This window comes from Brassica napus, chromosome C6 (assembly GCF_020379485.1).
Source record: "Brassica napus cultivar Da-Ae chromosome C6, Da-Ae, whole genome shotgun sequence".
Classification (NCBI taxonomy): domain Eukaryota; kingdom Viridiplantae; phylum Streptophyta; class Magnoliopsida; order Brassicales; family Brassicaceae; genus Brassica; species Brassica napus.
The window spans coordinates 31,496,376-31,512,499 of NC_063449.1; the positions used below are offsets into that span (position 1 = coordinate 31,496,376).

Here is a 16,124-nt window from a genome sequence, read left to right on the forward strand (position 1 = left end):
CTCTGACTCTGATTAAACCGTGTTCTCATCAGTGAAACCATTAGTGTATCTTTCTGATTACTTAAAGAGTGGATTGGAAGAAGATGCTGGGCCTTTTAAGTTTGCTTTGATTGACCACGAACATGCCATTTTCATCACGAGGCCTTTTGCTTCTCTCAGAAGCGATCAACTTCCTTTTGTCTGAACAAACATAACTATCTCTACAGCCAGCATATTTATGGAATATCTGTATTTAACATATTATAATATTGACGAAAATTAAGAATTATTTATTTATTTATTGCAAAATTCGAAAGTGTATGATATGTACGGGGTTCTTCTTCTTCCTCTGGGACATCCCTTCTTCTGTCGTTTCCTTTAGAAAAATGGATTCAAGCCTAGTCTTGTCTCTCAAACTTAATCCTTGCTTCAATTCTCTCAACACTTGCACGCCATGTTTGTATCCTCCGCCGCTCCGTCTATCCCCTTGCTACTACTCCCGCCGCTTCTGTTCTCCGGTCACTGTCAACGCCGCCAAGAAAACCTCTCAGATTATCCGCTCTGAACTCGATGACAGAATCAACGGCTCTGATTCCCGCTTCCTCGACCGTGTAAACTTCTTCCCTTCTCCCTTCTTTTCGATTCAGTGTGAACATGATGTGTCTCCGCTCAATGGTTATTGTTGACACTGTCTCTTAATTTCTAAGAGTGGCTTGTCTTGTCTTGTCTTGTTTGATCAATAGCAACTTGAGAGCTATTATCTTTGTCTGTGGATCCAAGAACGGAGTTTCGTTTCTCTCATTGTCCTGTTTCTAGCTGTTTTGGGCACCAGATACATATTTTGTTGTCAGCTCTTTTTGCATTGTTCTGAGCCCACTCTTGTTTTGAGTTCTTATTAAGTCTTACTATCTTTTGTTTACAGCAAAAGGCTTTAGAGGCAGCTATGAATGACATTAATGGTTCGTTTGGCAAAGGAAGTGTAACCAGGTTGGGGAGTGCTGGTGGTGCACTAGTGTGAGAATCTCTCTCTCTCTTAATACTCTTTCTTGATACTTGGTTGAACAACAAGTCCTATAAAACATCTTGATTCCTCCATGTGATATTTAATTTCAGAAAAATAAAAAATGATTTGTTGTATTGCAGGGAGACTTTTCCCAGTGGTGTTTTGACGCTTGATCTTGCCTTAGGTGGAGGCCTCCCAAAGGGTCGAATAGTCGAGGTATGCACTTTCTGTGAGAGAGAAAAAACGAATAAGAAGTGTGACACTATGATAATTGGTTTTGTAACTTAATACTGGCTGCAGATATATGGACCAGAGAGTAGTGGCAAGACCACGCTAGCACTCCATGCAATTGCTGAAGTTCAGGTTTTCTTTTTTGTCAACTACTTCGATCTGATCTTTCTATATGTTTCTGAAACATGGTGGTTTTCTAACTGTGCAGAAGCTTGGAGGCAATGCAATGCTCGTTGATGCAGAGCATGCCTTTGATCCAGCGTACTCCAAAGCATTAGGTGTTGATGTTGAAAACTTGATAGTGTGCCAGCCTGATAACGGCGAGATGGCTTTAGAAAGTAATCCAAAAACATTCTTATTATTGATATGGTTGTTTTCATGCGTGAGTTACCTAACATGTTGCTTTCTTCACAGTTGCAGACCGTATGTGTCGTTCGGGTGCGGTTGACCTTATATGTGTTGATTCTGTTTCAGCTCTTACTCCACGTGCCGAGATTGAAGTAATGATTTAATCTCTTTCCCCACATCTCTACTTTTCTTGCTTGTATGATTCTTTCTGAGTTTGTATTTGCTTCCTCTTCCTTGCATAGGGTGAGATTGGAATGCAGCAAATGGGGTTGCAAGCTCGTCTTATGAGTCAAGCTCTTCGTAAAATGTCGGGAAACGCCTCTAAAGCTGGCTGTACACTTATTTTCCTTAACCAAATCAGATACAAGGTATTAGTACAATACACCTTTTATGTTGTGTTCTTGAACTAACATTGATGTTCTCTTATGCTTTCAAGATTGGTGTGTACTATGGGAACCCAGAGGTGACTAGTGGAGGGATTGCGTTGAAGTTCTTTGCGTCCGTCCGACTAGAAATTCGTTCTGCGGGGAAGATCAAATCTGTAAGGACAACAGGTCTACTAAGATAGTACTTTATATCTGTGTGGTTTGGTCGGTGTTACTCATGTCTAATTCTCAATTTACTTATTTAAAGAGCAAAGGAGATGAAGATATTGGTCTACGGGCTCGTGTAAGGGTACAGAAGAGCAAGGTTAGTATTTACGCAAAAACATGTCAAATTATATTTGAACATAAGTGGACTTGTCTTATTATATATTTATACATGTGCAGGTTTCGAGACCGTATAAGCAAGCCGAGTTTGAGATTATGTTTGGGGAAGGAGTCAGTAAACTGGTATGCATCACCAGTCTCTCTGACAGCAGATAAACATTTTTTCCTTGTCTTTTAACTTAAACCTAAAACCTGTAGGGATGTGTTCTTGATTGCGCTGAAATCATGGAGGTTGTTGTGAAGAAGGGTTCTTGGTACAGCTACGAAGACCAAAGGTGTAGTTTCCAAAACTGAAAACTCAAGACATCTTGTGGATACAGATTGTGAGATATGCATTTGTGTTTTGTGTCTCTGTTTCAGACTCGGTCAAGGAAGAGAGAAAGCAATGCAGCATTTAAGAGAAAACCCTTCACTTCTAGACGAAATTGAGAAGGTTTGCTTTCTTCCTTTCCATGTGAATGTAAACTCTTTGCATCAGTATGTTATCTTTTTGAATTTATTTTGCAATGGTGTTGGCTTGCAGAGAGTGAGATTGTTGATGTTAGATGGAGATGTTCACAGATCAACCCCTTTGCTTAGCACCAGCTCCTCTTCGGTTTCACATCATGAAGAAGAAGATGACAACTCGCTTGATGAATTTCAATGACTAGTCCATCTTAAATGTTCCAATCAGCAAACACTAATGTTCTCCTCTAGTTTCAAGGATCATCATTCAAAACTCCATTTGTTTCAGTCTATAAACATGTTCTTATAGATTCAAAGTATCTTCTTAGTTTCTTAACAACATTACATAGAACAGAACAACGACACTAAAACATATAATAGAGGAACACGAGTACATATGAGTTAAACACAGTTTCAAGATTTTACTGAGCCAAAGCACTTGTGTTGTACACAAGAAGAGCTCCTCCGGCAAGAATACCGGCGAGTGTCACCGCCCAAATCGCCAAACCGGTGACTCCTCCCTTGTACACGTCACCACTCGCTGACCACTCGTCCTCGTTGTAGATAGGACTGTATCCATCAACGTTCGCACCATACTTGTCGACAAATTTGTACACACCGTATCCCTGAAATGAAACGACATCGTTTAGTGGCTCAAGACGGAAAAAACACTAAACGACATCGGTTTAGGGGCTCAAGACGGAAAAAACACTAAACGACACCGTTTTACCTTGCCCTTTCTGCCGGAAGCGTCGACGCCGTCCCTCAAGTCCATGCTGCCGTTAACTCCTACACACAAAAATCGATTTAACGGAATAAGATATACTTTTAACAGTAACGGTAGAGTGTAAGATATGTAGAACTGTGTTATGTTTGTACGGACCAAAGGGCTTGTCTGTCTTGATCTTCTTGCCGCCACTAGCGACGATTTTGAAGGAAGAAGGAGAAGCTCTTGTGAGCGAGGGCAATCCTCTCGCCGACATCTTCTCCACCGTGAAATCCGCCGGTTTCAATGTCACTGATGAAAGCATCACTGAAGCAGCCATGTTCTCACAAAGATCAAAGTTCTCTTCTTCTCTCACGATCTCTAATCTCTATGTCTCGCATGGTGCGTTTGTGTGGTGTTTAAATATGGTGAGAGAGGAGATCTGACAAGTGATTCTTGTCCTCACACGTGGCGACTGTTGTGTGGCTTTCCATGGATATCTTCATTACTAACGTTATCTTCAATTATGCCACGTAGGATTTTCAGTATTTGTTTTATTATTGCGTTGTTGACCCCTATAAATTTTAGTTTAATTAATCAACCCCATTACTTTGTCTGAACGCTGTGAAATTCGCCAAACGGTGAAATGAAAAGCAGATTGGTTAACATGACTACTTCCAGCGACCAGCGTTTAGCTACGCGTTTCAGTCGCTCGTTGCTGTTGGGTGTTGACAAACAACACACAAGTAGATGATGTGTTGTTGTGTGTTTTGATGATTAATAAATCATAAATGTCTTATGCTCCTTCAACTATGGCGTCTCCATAACTGGAAACATCAACTAACGTGACCATTGTCTATCTGAAAAACCTTAACATCAAACAAGTTGTGATCATATCTACTGATATATAATTGCGTATGTAAAACTACATGATTGTACCTAGTTATTTAGTATATAATATGATTCTTTTACATTCTTGTATGCATTTTCTTCTACTCATGTCACTATAACAACTAGAGTACTACTTTGAAAGATATAATACAAATCATTCAAAAGTCGTTTAAGTGAATAACTATTGGTTGACTAATTGATATGTTAGCTTCTAATTCGAGAAGAGAAAGAAAAATACAAAACTATTAGATTCGAATAAGAGTTAGTAAGATTACAATCAACAAGTCACCAATTTCATATATTGAATCAAAATATCACCCACCACAATTTAAATATAAACATTTTCTTCCGAGACTTCTTCCAATAGAAGTGGACCCAGCAGATCAATGATTAGTGTCGTATGGACATATAAAGTTGTTGTAACTTATAAGTCAAGGGAACCTATCCTTCTATTTTTATAGTAATATTGAACTCTTCGTTATGAGTACAATTTCCCTAATATATAAGTTGCTGTAACTTATAAGTCACAGGAACATGTTGAAAAAAAGTAACAGGAACATATATTATTTTTAAGAACATTGAACTCTTCTTATGAAAGAAATGAAAACACTTTGGTATCTTTGTTGAATACACATAATCCCAAAAATATAAATACACGACACTATGGATACAGATAACAGAACATGCTTAACTAAACAATGTCAGATGAAAACAAACAATCATTTAAAAGCACATGTTCTGAAATGAAAACTTAAACCAAATTCCACAAGAATATTTCACCGACACATCATATAATGACAACTGAAAAATTGAACAGCAAATTTTTTTTCTATAATCAATAAATCCAAACCGAAAAAAGCAATTAGAATGCAAAGACACTGCGAAGAAGAAACGTATAAAAACAAACACCTTGAAAGATGCGGTTCAGTTCGGTTAAATCCATTACTAGTCTTCAACATTTACAGAACTTAACCGGAATTTAACCTAGTCCGGTTACAAGCACCCGCAGGAGTTTTCACACTCTTGCCTCTTGGTCTCTTGGAAGTAAAGTGGGACCCATAAGATTAACACTACTCCAGCAATAAAGTGTGTTTATTTCAACAACTAAAACTAATTAATACGCAAAAACTAATGCTAATTAACAATTAATTAACTGTTTGTTAACCTCTCTCGCCTTCTTCTCTATGGATTGATTATATCTCCTCTCTCTCTCTCTCTCTCTGTATACGTGAAACTTTGTCGTCTCTCTCACCTTGAAGAGCTTTTCGAAACTTTCCAAGTTTTGTTTTTTTCGCTTTCTCACGAGCTTTAACCTCACAGTGCCCCTTCACAATCTACTTTAACTAAAGCCCATCATCTTACTTTTGTTAATCACTCACTCACTCACTATATCTCTCCCTGGACACTCTTGACGGTGGTGGTGATTCTCCGACGAAGCTTATTTATTCATGGATCCGATCAAAGGATCGGTTATTTAATAGTGGGACGTTCATGGGCAATTCTAAGAATGTCTTTGGATGAAGCAAAGACTGGTTTTGCTGAAAAAGGGAAAGAGAAAGATTCCCTTTTTTTGTTGTCTGTTTCAGACATTACGGAGCTTTACTTTGCCTTTTTAAAAATCTGTTGTGTTGAGGAAACTTGTATGTGAAGAGACTTGCGTTGAACGAATAAGCGTGACCAGATTGTCTTTCTTGCTACTGTGTGTTGCTTCTTGTATATCTTCTCTCTGTGAAGTTTATCTGATTGAGTAAGTTATCTTGTGATCTTACAATAGATCAAAGCCATGGCGGTGAAGCTGGTTTCATATAGAGATGAGTCTCTATGGTTCTGCTCTCACATCATTCAATCTCTGTCTTCGTGAGCTGGGGATTAAAAAGTAGTTGCCTTTTTAGCAGTTTCATCCTCTCTTGTTGTTGGATTTGAGCTATGGAAGATATTGGGTTGGTTAAACAAGGTTGGAAATGGATGCAGTCTCAGAAACAAATGTGCTCTGATGCTTGTTCTGCCATGAGGATTTGTGTGGAGAAGATAGGAGAGATCGTGGAGCGTCACTGGCCATTGGTGTGTAGTGGATGTGGGAAGCTATTAGGTCTTCTTCGTCTGTCAATTGTTTACTGGAAAGATTGCATCTTGAGGGGTTTCCGTTGCAGCGCCAAGTTGGGCTCATCTGCTTTGCTTCTGATTATGTGGAGTTGCTTCCTTAGCTTGACTTCCTTATCTTGCCTAGTCTATGTTCTCCTCAGTATGGTATTGTCTCAGATGCCATTACTCTCCACTAAAAGTCTTACTACATTTATATTGTTGATTGTTTTTGAATATACTAATGCAGGGAACAGCTGCAGCTGTTGTTTTGAACCTTGGTTGCACACCTGGGCTCTTTATTGTAGGACTATTTGGTATTTTGGTTTTATGGATGTATGCAAACTTTTGGATCACCGGTACATTGTTTATTGTTGGAGGCAAGTTTCAATTTTTATGCTTTAATTTTATACTGTTTACATGGTTTTTCATTTTATCTAGTTTTTTGTTTGAATTTTAGGCTATTTATTCTCCTTAAACCATGCCCGTCTGGTGGTTCTAGTGGCGGCCTTATACGCGATGTACTGTGTCAAAGTCAGACTCGGATGGCTTGGTTTATTGCTCTCAATGAATCTTGCTTTCTTGTCCAACGATGTATTAAACTGTCTTCTTCAGTGGTGTGACAATCTAAGTGAAAAACCACAACCTGAGGAACCGAAGAAAGTTGAAGAAACAATCATAGAAGAAGACTACTCAGGGGACTTTGAGTATCCTTCAGTTCCTATTGAAGAAGAAGAAACCGAGAGAAAGGTTCATGAGGATAAGTCATCTGCTGAACCAACTGCTCCTACAAATGTTGTTAATAGCGTGAAGGAGATTGCTAGTGTTAAGACTGTCAAAATAGAAACAAGTTCACCAGCTGATGAAATGAAGAGAATACTGAAAAGTTTGAACCATTATGAAGCGTTGGGGTTCCCTCGGCATAAAAGGATTGATGACGCTGTGCTTAAGAAAGAGTATAGAAAGAAGGTTTGGTTCTTTGTTTACAATGCTGTGTAGGGTTAATGCTGCTTCTAAGAAGGTTAATGAAGTTATGTGGTTTGTTGTTCTAGGCAATGCTGGTTCATCCTGATAAAAACATGGGAAGTCCTTTGGCTAGTGAATCATTCAAGAAACTTCAATGTGCTTATGAGGTGATTGGATGGCATATGATCTTGAATTTTTTTTGTGATTGTGATGTTTATGTTCTTGAATTTTTGTGTGTTTGTTTTCTTCAGGTTCTTTCTGATATTGTAAAGAAGAGAGATTACGATGAGCAATTAAGAAAAGAAGAGTCTAGGACCAGGAGTGTTTGTCAGACATCTCATGCTTCTTCACATCAGGTTTAGTGTCTTTTGGCTCGTGTTTGTGAGACTTGTCATGTTAAAATTTGTTTTGTTTTTCATTTGCAGAGTGGTCCTGGTTATCGATCAGAAGAGTCTAGGCGGATACATTGTACAAAATGTGGTAATTCACACATATGGGTGTGCACAAGTAGGAGTAAAGCAAAGGCAAGATGGTGCCAGGTGATTGAATCAAACCATTATCTTGTCGCATCTTTGTTCTCTTTCAGATAATCTAATCTGGTTAAAAGTACAGGATTGTGGTCAATATCATCAAGCCAAAGATGGAGATGGGTGGGTGGAACTCAAAGGAACATTACCCTTGGAGAGAGCACATAAGGTTAGTATAAAGCTTCTCTTCTTCCTTTGTTACTTGTAATGATGAATCTTGTTTTGATTCAGTATCTACTCTGTTTTTTCATGTCCTTTAAAGATTGAGATACCACGTGCTTTTGTTTGTGCGGAAAGCAAAATCTTTGACGTCTCAGAATGGGCCATTTGTCAGGTCAGTTTCTCTTTGCAGATTACTTGTATGTGAAGATGATTTGAGATACATGAACTTGGTTTTTGAATTAAATAGGGAATGGCGTGTAGACCAAACACGCATAGGCCAAGCTTTCATGTGAACATGGTTGGTTTAGAAAAGACGACACAAAGATCAAACTCGAGTAGGTTCCCTTGGGATTTAGACGTGGAGATGATGGATGAGGATGAAGAAGAGTTTGAGCTATGGCTTCAACAAGCTCTTGCTTCTGGTCTCTTTTGTGAGACTTCAAAACGTAGAAAAAGCTGGAGCCCTTTCAAGTTGAGCCAGATGAAAAGAAAGAAACAATGGCGAAGAACATCTACTTGACTCTTCAAAACTTTCCATATCTCTCACCGTGGTTGAAGAGTTGAACAAACCAGAGTCACAGCAAGTGAAGAATACAAAGCCCTGAAGATGGTCTGTTGGGGGTCTTTCCTGTAATTAGAAAGCTGTGGATTTTTTTGTTACAAATCTTTTAGTGTTGTAAACTACTTGAAGAAAAAAACATTAAAGAAGCTGGTTTTTCACAAGCAGTGTGTACATTTAAAAGCAGTTCACTTGATGTGAGAAAAGCTCAAACAAAAAATAATAATAATGATCATCGAATTTTATTACTATATTATAGAAAAATATTAGGGATAACAAAAAAAAAATATACAAAAATATTAGTAGATAATTTTACAACTGGTAATTATAATTATTTTTAATAATTTTAGTTGGCCGACAATTATATTTGTACCATGACCATCTAAATCTTTTAGAGTTTCTCCAGCCGTAGAGTATAGAAGAGTACCAAATCAAAAAGTAATATTCTCTCCGTTCTATAATATAAGATGTTTTGGTTGAATGCACAACAATTAAATTTTTTTTTTTTAGAAGATAATATTATTAATAATATAAATTGAAAATAAGTTAACTAATCATAAATAATGCACTAAAATGTTATTGGTTAACCAACTTTAAGTTAAAATACCTTAAAACTATCAAAATATCTTATATTTTGAAACAAGAGAACTTCACTAAAACAACTTATATTATGGAAGGGATGAAGTAATATAAATACAGAAAAAAGTAAGAAAGAGAAATGGTCGAGATCCTTTAAGCTCATGTTCTTAGAATCGGTTAATACATAAAATATAACATATTAAAAATTTTAATCTTTTTGCTAGGCACCCCAAATCACCATCCCCACCGGTGGGGATGATTTACAAGTTTTATTTGCACAATGATGCAAGTTTTTTATCTTATATATTAAAACAGAAGTCACAAACTTGATTCATGTGTGATTTTTTTTTAAAATAGACCTATTCGTAAAAAATTATGTTACATTTAATAACTAATCTTATCATTTAAATTTTGGGCCTTCCGGAAATTTTTATTGGGCTATCAATAATTGAATTTAAACAATAGATGATCCATTGGATTTATAGGTAGTATATATCTATACTATTAAAGAAGGATCATATTGTTCTTTTTACCTTAGTATGTCCCTTCTTTACTAACTTTGCATGTTTCATTAAGGGCAATCAAGTAATATTAATAACACATCTATATTGGGTCATTTTTTTTGGATCCAGCCCACATCAGATCTCTCTTGGGCCATTTGGGCCGATTAAGAAATCAGATCTAATTTTTACATTTTTTTTCCTTTGGGCCATTTAGTCCAAGTTCAAATAATTTTTTTTCAACTATTCTTAATTATTATTTTTTTCTTTTCTTAATATAATTTAAGCATTCATAAAAAAAAAATTGAATTTTTTCATTGAAAAGTATAAATCTTTATTAAAAGTATATAATTTTTTTATTAAAATATTAACCACATAATAAAATTAATTTATGAGAGTTATACCAACTTAATTCATTAAAGAAATAAAGTTTAATTTTTTTAACATAAATAGTCATTTAAAATGAAATACGATAAATAAAGATAAAAAATTTAAGTCTTTTATAAAATAAAACACAAATATAAGAAAATATGACATTTACTAAATATTTGTCAATTGAAAAAAAAAAAATAATAAACCCGCGCTTTGAAAGCGCGGGTCAAAATCTAGTTAACTTTTATAATAGTTAATAAAATGTTTTTTTTGTTAAGTCTTAACTCATAGATTAGAATTTTAGTGTAGAAGCATGTAAACCGGGTGAAACCACTACACTATTATTAAGACTTGCATCTTTTTAGAAAATAATTGTTTGTACTTTTAAATATGTTTTTTGGGGGAAAATAAAAGTTGATTAGCCATAGAGTTTTCTTTTCCCTCCTTGAATATAGAATGGTTTACAGGCATTTTCTCACATTCAAATTACACTAGAAGACAGTTATCACTTGAGACACACTTTCTTTTGTCAAAATTTTTTTTATCCATAAACTAAAGAGAATTTTTCTTCTCTTCTTATTTCATTTTATTATTTTTCTTATTCTATTTTATGTATTTATTTACTTTTATCTCAAGTTCTAAAATATATTAAACAAAAATAATTGTCATAATAAACTATATATAAAATTCTCTATCTTTTAAGATCCATGTTCATATATATATTATATATATTAATATGTAAACAAAATGTGGACGTGGACACGAAAGTGTGGATAACAGAATTATAAATTAGTCGTGGACATGAACATCTTAACAGAATTATAAACTAGTTGTGGACATGGACAATATTCATTCGATTACATTCATCATCTCGGGATCTAAATTCAATTATAATCAAAATTACATCTATCCACGTCATGACAAAACGCAAATTTCTTAGATCAGAAATCTCTGACATGCAAGATCTATTACTCTCCGACAAAAGGTAAACGCTTCTTCGATTTTTCTTTCTGCTCATACTCACGATATCATCTCTTTCTCATCTTGATTGAAGTTTAACTGCAGATAATTTATCAATTGAGCTGAAGAAGCCAAGTGTTTGTATTGGAGTTAACAGAGTCCGTGTCCACGTTTTATGGTATAATTTTAATAACATGAATCTATGTCCACGTATTGTTGTATAGTTTTATGGAATCAAAACAGATAGTTTTTTCACTTATCTACTATAAACACATTAACATCACATATCTACACATTACCCATCACTTATCCACACATCAGCCGTTCACAAATCACCCAACCACACATCACTCGTGCACAAATCACCCATCCACAACTGTCCTTTCCATTAAAGGCAAAATTGTCCATAATCCGTTGCTGGTTCACAATAAAATACGTTACATATAAAAAGTGTTTCTAGTGTGTAATAGAAAGTTAAAAATGTTATAAATCATTATGTGGATGGCCCATAACCAATGACCATGTCTAGGCCCAGCCGTGGCCTTGCCCAAGAGGAGAAAGAGTCGGCGTCCAAGAGGAGAGAGAGTCGGCTATGTCTTAGCCGACTTTAGATCTTAGGACGTTTTCCATTTATCTGTTTAGATCTTTTCCTATTTCATGTTGTATTAGGTTTTGGATAATTTCCTTTTTCCTATATTTTGTAATCCTTATATAAGGAACATCTATTACTCATTAATAAGACAGAGACAAATTCCCCATTCTTTACAACACGTTATCAGCACGATCGTCTCTAGATCCCTGAGACAAAATCGAAACCTCTCTCTAACCTAAAAGCCAAAACCGGCGACCACAACCCAAAAACCCTAAACCCTAATCTTGTTCTTAGTTCATTCAAGTACTCAGAAAATCCCTCTTGAATCCTTGACGTTCTCAGATCACGTTCCAGCTCAGAAGAACCCGTCCAGCTCGCGATCCACACCCGAGACGCGATCGACCCGAGACGACCCGATCTCCGCGCAGCTCGCAGCCGAGACACGTCCAGCCCGCGATCGTCCCATCCGCGACCCGTGTGCATCCGATCGTCCTCTCTCTCTCTCTAAAGGTGGTCCGGTTCTAAATCCCCTACAAACAAAGGTATAAACTTAATCTGAGAACCTAGATTGATAAGAAACCCTAATCCATAAATATGGAAACTTTGATCTTGATCAAAACCCTAAAAACCTACAAAGATCAAAATCGGCAATCTCTTAAACTAGAAAGATAGAAATCGATTCCATTAGAACATGAATTGATTGTTCCTGATTTGATTTTAAGAAAACCCTAATTTAGGAATCGAAACCCTAAACCCTAAAGAATTGAATTCGATTTTTATTGATTGAATGTTTGATGTTTGAGGTTTTAGGATTGTTAGATTGATTAAAGTAATTTGATCTAGAACTTGAATCCTAAAGGCCTTGAAACCTTTGACCGGCAGCCTTAGTTTTAAAGTTGAAACCCTAAATTCATAAATCTAATTGCTAAGGTTGTTTGCATACATATGAATTCGAATTGGATTGCATTCACATTGATTAATGAAATCGACCAGCATGTAGAAAACATATGAATTCGAATCTGATTGAATTAAATCTTACATGGCCGTGTGGCATTAATCTCCCTGGTACATGTAGAAACAAATGTTAGGATTGTTCGCACCATGGTCAATTTAGAATTACATGTCCGATCCTATTGATTGTCCACATAGCCGTGCGGCTTATTTGTCCGCTCCATGGTCGATTAGATTGATTGTTTTTCATAGATGCGTAAGACAAGTTTGTGGCCAAGCTTGTTATACCATGCGGCCACATGATCACATTGTGAAACCTAAATTGAAATGATGATGTGATTCAGATGTCGAAAATCTCAAATAGAGACTACGCAGCCCTTAATCTCTCCGGAGATAACTACTTGCAGTGAGCGCTAGATACAAAGATCAGCTTAAGGTCAAAAGGTCTTGGTGATACAATCATCAAGGACAACAATGAGACCGACAAGAATCAGTACAGGGCTATAAGTATTAAATGCCATCACCTCATTGAAGGTCTAAAGGATCAGTACATTACGATGGAAAATCCACTAGAGCTTTGGGATGCTTTACAGCATAGATATGATCACCAGAAAACGGTGTTACTCCCAAAAGCTAGAAATGATTGGAAGAATCTAAGATTCATGGATTATAAGTCAGTGGATGAGTACAATTCGGTCTTGTTCAAGACGGTCTCGATGCTGAGACTTTGTGGTGAAGTAGTAACCGAAGAAGAGTTGCTCGAGAAAACATTCTCTACGTTTCATTCCTCAAACATAATCCTGCAGCAGCAGTACCGAATGAAAGGCTTCGCCACATACACTGATCTGATCTCGTGCCTGCTCCTGGCCGAGGCAAACAATGAGCTCCTGATGAAGAACAGTGAAGCTAGACCTGCCGGATCTGCCCCATTACCAGAGGCCAATGAAGTTAAAAAGAAAAATCCCAACGAGTGCAATTACATCCAGAATGACAAGAGATCACACGGCAAAGGCCGTGGTGGATACAGGAACCGTGACAATTACTCGAACGGTCGAGATAGGATCTTAGCCGGCCGGAAAGGAAACCACAATAACCGTGGTCGTGGTTCCAATCCTGGCCGTGGCCGAGGCGGATATGGACGAGGTCGAGGTCGAGGCGGCATATCCAAACCGTCTTACTCAACCAAATCCGTTTGTCACAGATGTGGGATGAGCAACCATTGGGCCAAGAATTGTAGAACTCCTAAGCACTTATGTGAGCTCTACCAAGAGAGTCTTAAGGACAAGAACCCGGAGGCTCATATGGTTCATGATTCCGGTTACGAGGCTGATAAAGAATCTGATGTTGCAAATGACGACCTTATGGATTTTGAGACTTCTGATTGTCTCAAAGACTAAATTTTCGATACGACTTGTTTTTACTGCTTTATGATTGTTTTATGATTGATTTGGTGTTTTTATTTTTGGTGTTCTGCAAACTTTAATAAAATGAAAGTTTTGAAGTCTCTGAGAAATGAAATCTTATTTATAGAAATGAATGAAATGAGCATACTCGTGGTGGATAGTGGCACAAGTCATACAATTCTTAGAGATAAAAGATACTTCTTAAATCTCACAATGCAAAGTGCAAACGTACACACCATTGCAGGTGTAGCCGGCCTGATTGAAGGTCACGGCCAGGCTTATATATTGATGCCTAAGGGCACTCATCTAGAGATCAAAAATGCCTTGTATTCCCCAAGCTCTAAAAGGAGCCTATTGAGTTTCAAAGACATAAGATTGAACGGTTTCCATCTTGAAACATGGGAAGAAGGAAATAAAGAATTCCTTAACATAATTTCGATCACCAAAGGCTATAAAAGGATCCTAGAAACCTTACCTGCAATGTCTACTGGCTTATACTATGCAAAGGTCATTATGATCGAGGCTAATGCCTGCGACAATTTCACTCTATGGCATAACTGGCTTGGCCATCCCGGTACTAACATGATGCGAAAGTTGATGATGAATTCACAAGGGCACACGTTCAAAGGAGTTGTCCCATACAATCTCACATGTGCAGCATGTGCACAAGGGAAACTCATAACTAGGCCATCACCAGCCAAAGTTAATAAAGAGATTATAAATTTTCTGGAAAGGATTCAGGGAGACATATGTGGACCAATACACCCACCTAGTGGGACGTTTCGGTATTTCATGGTCCTGATTGATGCATCGACCAGATGGTCGCATGTCTGTCTACTGTCCACACGAAATTTGGCATTTGCACGCCTGCTTGCTCAGATAATAAGACTGAGAGCACACTTTCCAGACTTTCCTTTAAAGACTATACGTCTAGACAATGCTGGTGAGTTTACGTCCCAGACGTTTAATGACTACTGTATGTCCATGGGGGTAAGCGTAGAACACTCCGTGGCACATGTACATACGCAGAACGGCTTGGCCGAATCCTTCATTAAACGTATCCAGCTGATAGCCAGACCATTGCTCATGCGGTCTCAGCTCCCGGTATCAGCGTGGGGACATGCCGTATTACATGCAGCAGAACTGATTCGCATCAGGCCATCTAGTGAGCATAGATATTCGCCATCCCAGTTACTCACGGGTCATGAGCCAGACGTGTCCCACATCAAAACTTTTGGATGTGCCGTCTACGTTCCAATTGCTCCACCACAGAGAACGAAAATGGGACCACAAAGGAGGATGGGAATATACGTAGGATATGACTCCCCAAGTATTATAAAGTATCTTGAGCCAACACAGACTCACAGTTTGATGAGTCCACATATCCGACCTTAGGGGGAGATAACGGCCGGTTGAGCAAAGAATTGAGCAAAGAAATCGAATGGTCTCGACCATCAATATCTTGGCAAGATCCTCGGACTAAAGAATGTGATATGGAAGTCCAAAAGATTATACATCTTCAAAAGCTAGCTAATCAACTGCCAGATTCATTTGCTGACCCAAATAGAGTGACAAAATCGTATATCCCGGCTTGTAATGCACCAATACGAATAGACGTCCAGAAGGGACAAGGTCAAGTGGCTACAGAGTCTAACCAACGTCTCAAACGTGGTAGACCTATTGGTTCCAAAGATAAACAGCCTCGGAAGTCCAAGAGAGGTGCTGGATCCGAGAGCATCAAGGAAACCGTCCAGAACATTGATGGACCGGCCGAGCCGACCCAGACGGTCGAGCCAAGTGAGCCGGCCATACCAAATGATCCGACCGTTCCAAATGGTGGGGTTCGGGACGCCGAACTTCATGGGACACGGGGGCCGGACAATCAAGAGATCTCTATAAACTATATAATGTCTGGAACGAAATGGAACAAAAATGATATCGACGTCGATGATATTTTTGCTTATAAAGTAGCACTTGACATCATGGAAAAAGATGAGGATCTGGAACCCACGTCCATATATGAATGCATGCAAAGATCAGATTGGATCAAATGGAAAGAAGCTATAAACGTGGAGTTAGAATCATTAAAGAAAAGAGGCGTTTTTGGCCCTATAACCGTGACACCTAGAGATGTCAAACCAGTGGGATACAAATGGGTCTTT

The 16,124-nt window shown here is 37.7% G+C and overlaps 4 protein-coding genes across 4 annotated transcripts; 3 read left to right on the plus strand and 1 right to left on the minus strand.

The window, feature by feature from the left end:
• The first annotated feature begins 119 nt into the window (after positions 1–119).
• LOC106405790 (DNA repair protein recA homolog 1, chloroplastic-like) lies at positions 120–3,032 on the plus strand. Its single transcript, XM_013846337.3, has 13 exons — positions 120–590; positions 902–993; positions 1,123–1,198; positions 1,283–1,345; positions 1,422–1,551; positions 1,628–1,713; positions 1,804–1,929; positions 1,998–2,102; positions 2,195–2,251; positions 2,332–2,394; positions 2,470–2,546; positions 2,632–2,704; positions 2,795–3,032. The coding sequence occupies exons 1-13, from the start codon at positions 300–302 to the stop codon at positions 2,915–2,917; spliced, it is 1,362 nt and encodes a 453-aa protein (XP_013701791.1). The 5' UTR covers positions 120–299; the 3' UTR covers positions 2,918–3,032.
• Positions 2,999–15,036, minus strand: LOC106405791 (photosystem II 10 kDa polypeptide, chloroplastic). The gene is made up of 4 exons (XM_013846339.3): positions 15,020–15,036; positions 3,599–3,815; positions 3,446–3,504; positions 2,999–3,341 (listed from the first exon to the last, which is right to left on the minus strand). The coding sequence occupies exons 2-4, from the start codon at positions 3,759–3,761 to the stop codon at positions 3,138–3,140; spliced, it is 426 nt and encodes a 141-aa protein (XP_013701793.1). The 5' UTR covers positions 3,762–3,815; positions 15,020–15,036; the 3' UTR covers positions 2,999–3,137.
• Positions 5,986–8,810, plus strand: LOC106405789 (dnaJ homolog subfamily C member 14). Its single transcript, XM_048760346.1, has 9 exons — positions 5,986–6,559; positions 6,642–6,771; positions 6,852–7,360; positions 7,444–7,524; positions 7,609–7,713; positions 7,783–7,896; positions 7,970–8,053; positions 8,147–8,218; positions 8,294–8,810. The coding sequence occupies exons 1-9, from the start codon at positions 6,239–6,241 to the stop codon at positions 8,564–8,566; spliced, it is 1,689 nt and encodes a 562-aa protein (XP_048616303.1). The 5' UTR covers positions 5,986–6,238; the 3' UTR covers positions 8,567–8,810.
• On the plus strand, positions 13,450–13,956 carry LOC106403810 (U3 small nucleolar RNA-associated protein 25-like). The gene is made up of 2 exons (XM_013844594.1): positions 13,450–13,708; positions 13,829–13,956. Exons 1-2 carry the CDS (start codon positions 13,450–13,452, stop codon positions 13,954–13,956), a joined length of 387 nt encoding a protein of 128 aa, XP_013700048.1.
• Positions 15,037–16,124: the final 1,088 nt, after the last annotated feature.

Bases quoted from the DNA above. Each gene is read 5' to 3' on its own strand.
- LOC106405790 (XM_013846337.3), top strand. From the start codon at position 300: ATGATATGTACGGGGTTCTTCTTCTTCCTCTGGGACATCCCTTCTTCT. The intron at 994-1,122 runs GTGAGAATCTCT...GTTGTATTGCAG, and splicing joins AGTGCTGGTGGTGCACTAGT to GGAGACTTTTCCCAGTGGTG. The intron at 1,714-1,803 runs GTAATGATTTAA...TTCCTTGCATAG, and splicing joins CTCCACGTGCCGAGATTGAA to GGTGAGATTGGAATGCAGCA.
- LOC106405791 (XM_013846339.3), bottom strand. From the start codon at position 3,761: ATGGCTGCTTCAGTGATGCTTTCATCAGTGACATTGAAACCGGCGGAT. The intron at 3,505-3,598 runs GTCCGTACAAAC...TTTTGTGTGTAG, and splicing joins CAAGACAGACAAGCCCTTTG to GAGTTAACGGCAGCATGGAC. The intron at 3,342-3,445 runs GTAAAACGGTGT...GTTTCATTTCAG, and splicing joins CTTCCGGCAGAAAGGGCAAG to GGATACGGTGTGTACAAATT.
- LOC106405789 (XM_048760346.1), top strand. From the start codon at position 6,239: ATGGAAGATATTGGGTTGGTTAAACAAGGTTGGAAATGGATGCAGTCT. The intron at 6,560-6,641 runs GTATTGTCTCAG...ATACTAATGCAG, and splicing joins TCTATGTTCTCCTCAGTATG to GGAACAGCTGCAGCTGTTGT. The intron at 7,361-7,443 runs GTTTGGTTCTTT...TTGTTGTTCTAG, and splicing joins AGAAAGAGTATAGAAAGAAG to GCAATGCTGGTTCATCCTGA.
- LOC106403810 (XM_013844594.1), top strand. From the start codon at position 13,450: ATGAAGAACAGTGAAGCTAGACCTGCCGGATCTGCCCCATTACCAGAG. The intron at 13,709-13,828 runs GTCGAGGCGGCA...AGCTCTACCAAG, and splicing joins CGGATATGGACGAGGTCGAG to AGAGTCTTAAGGACAAGAAC.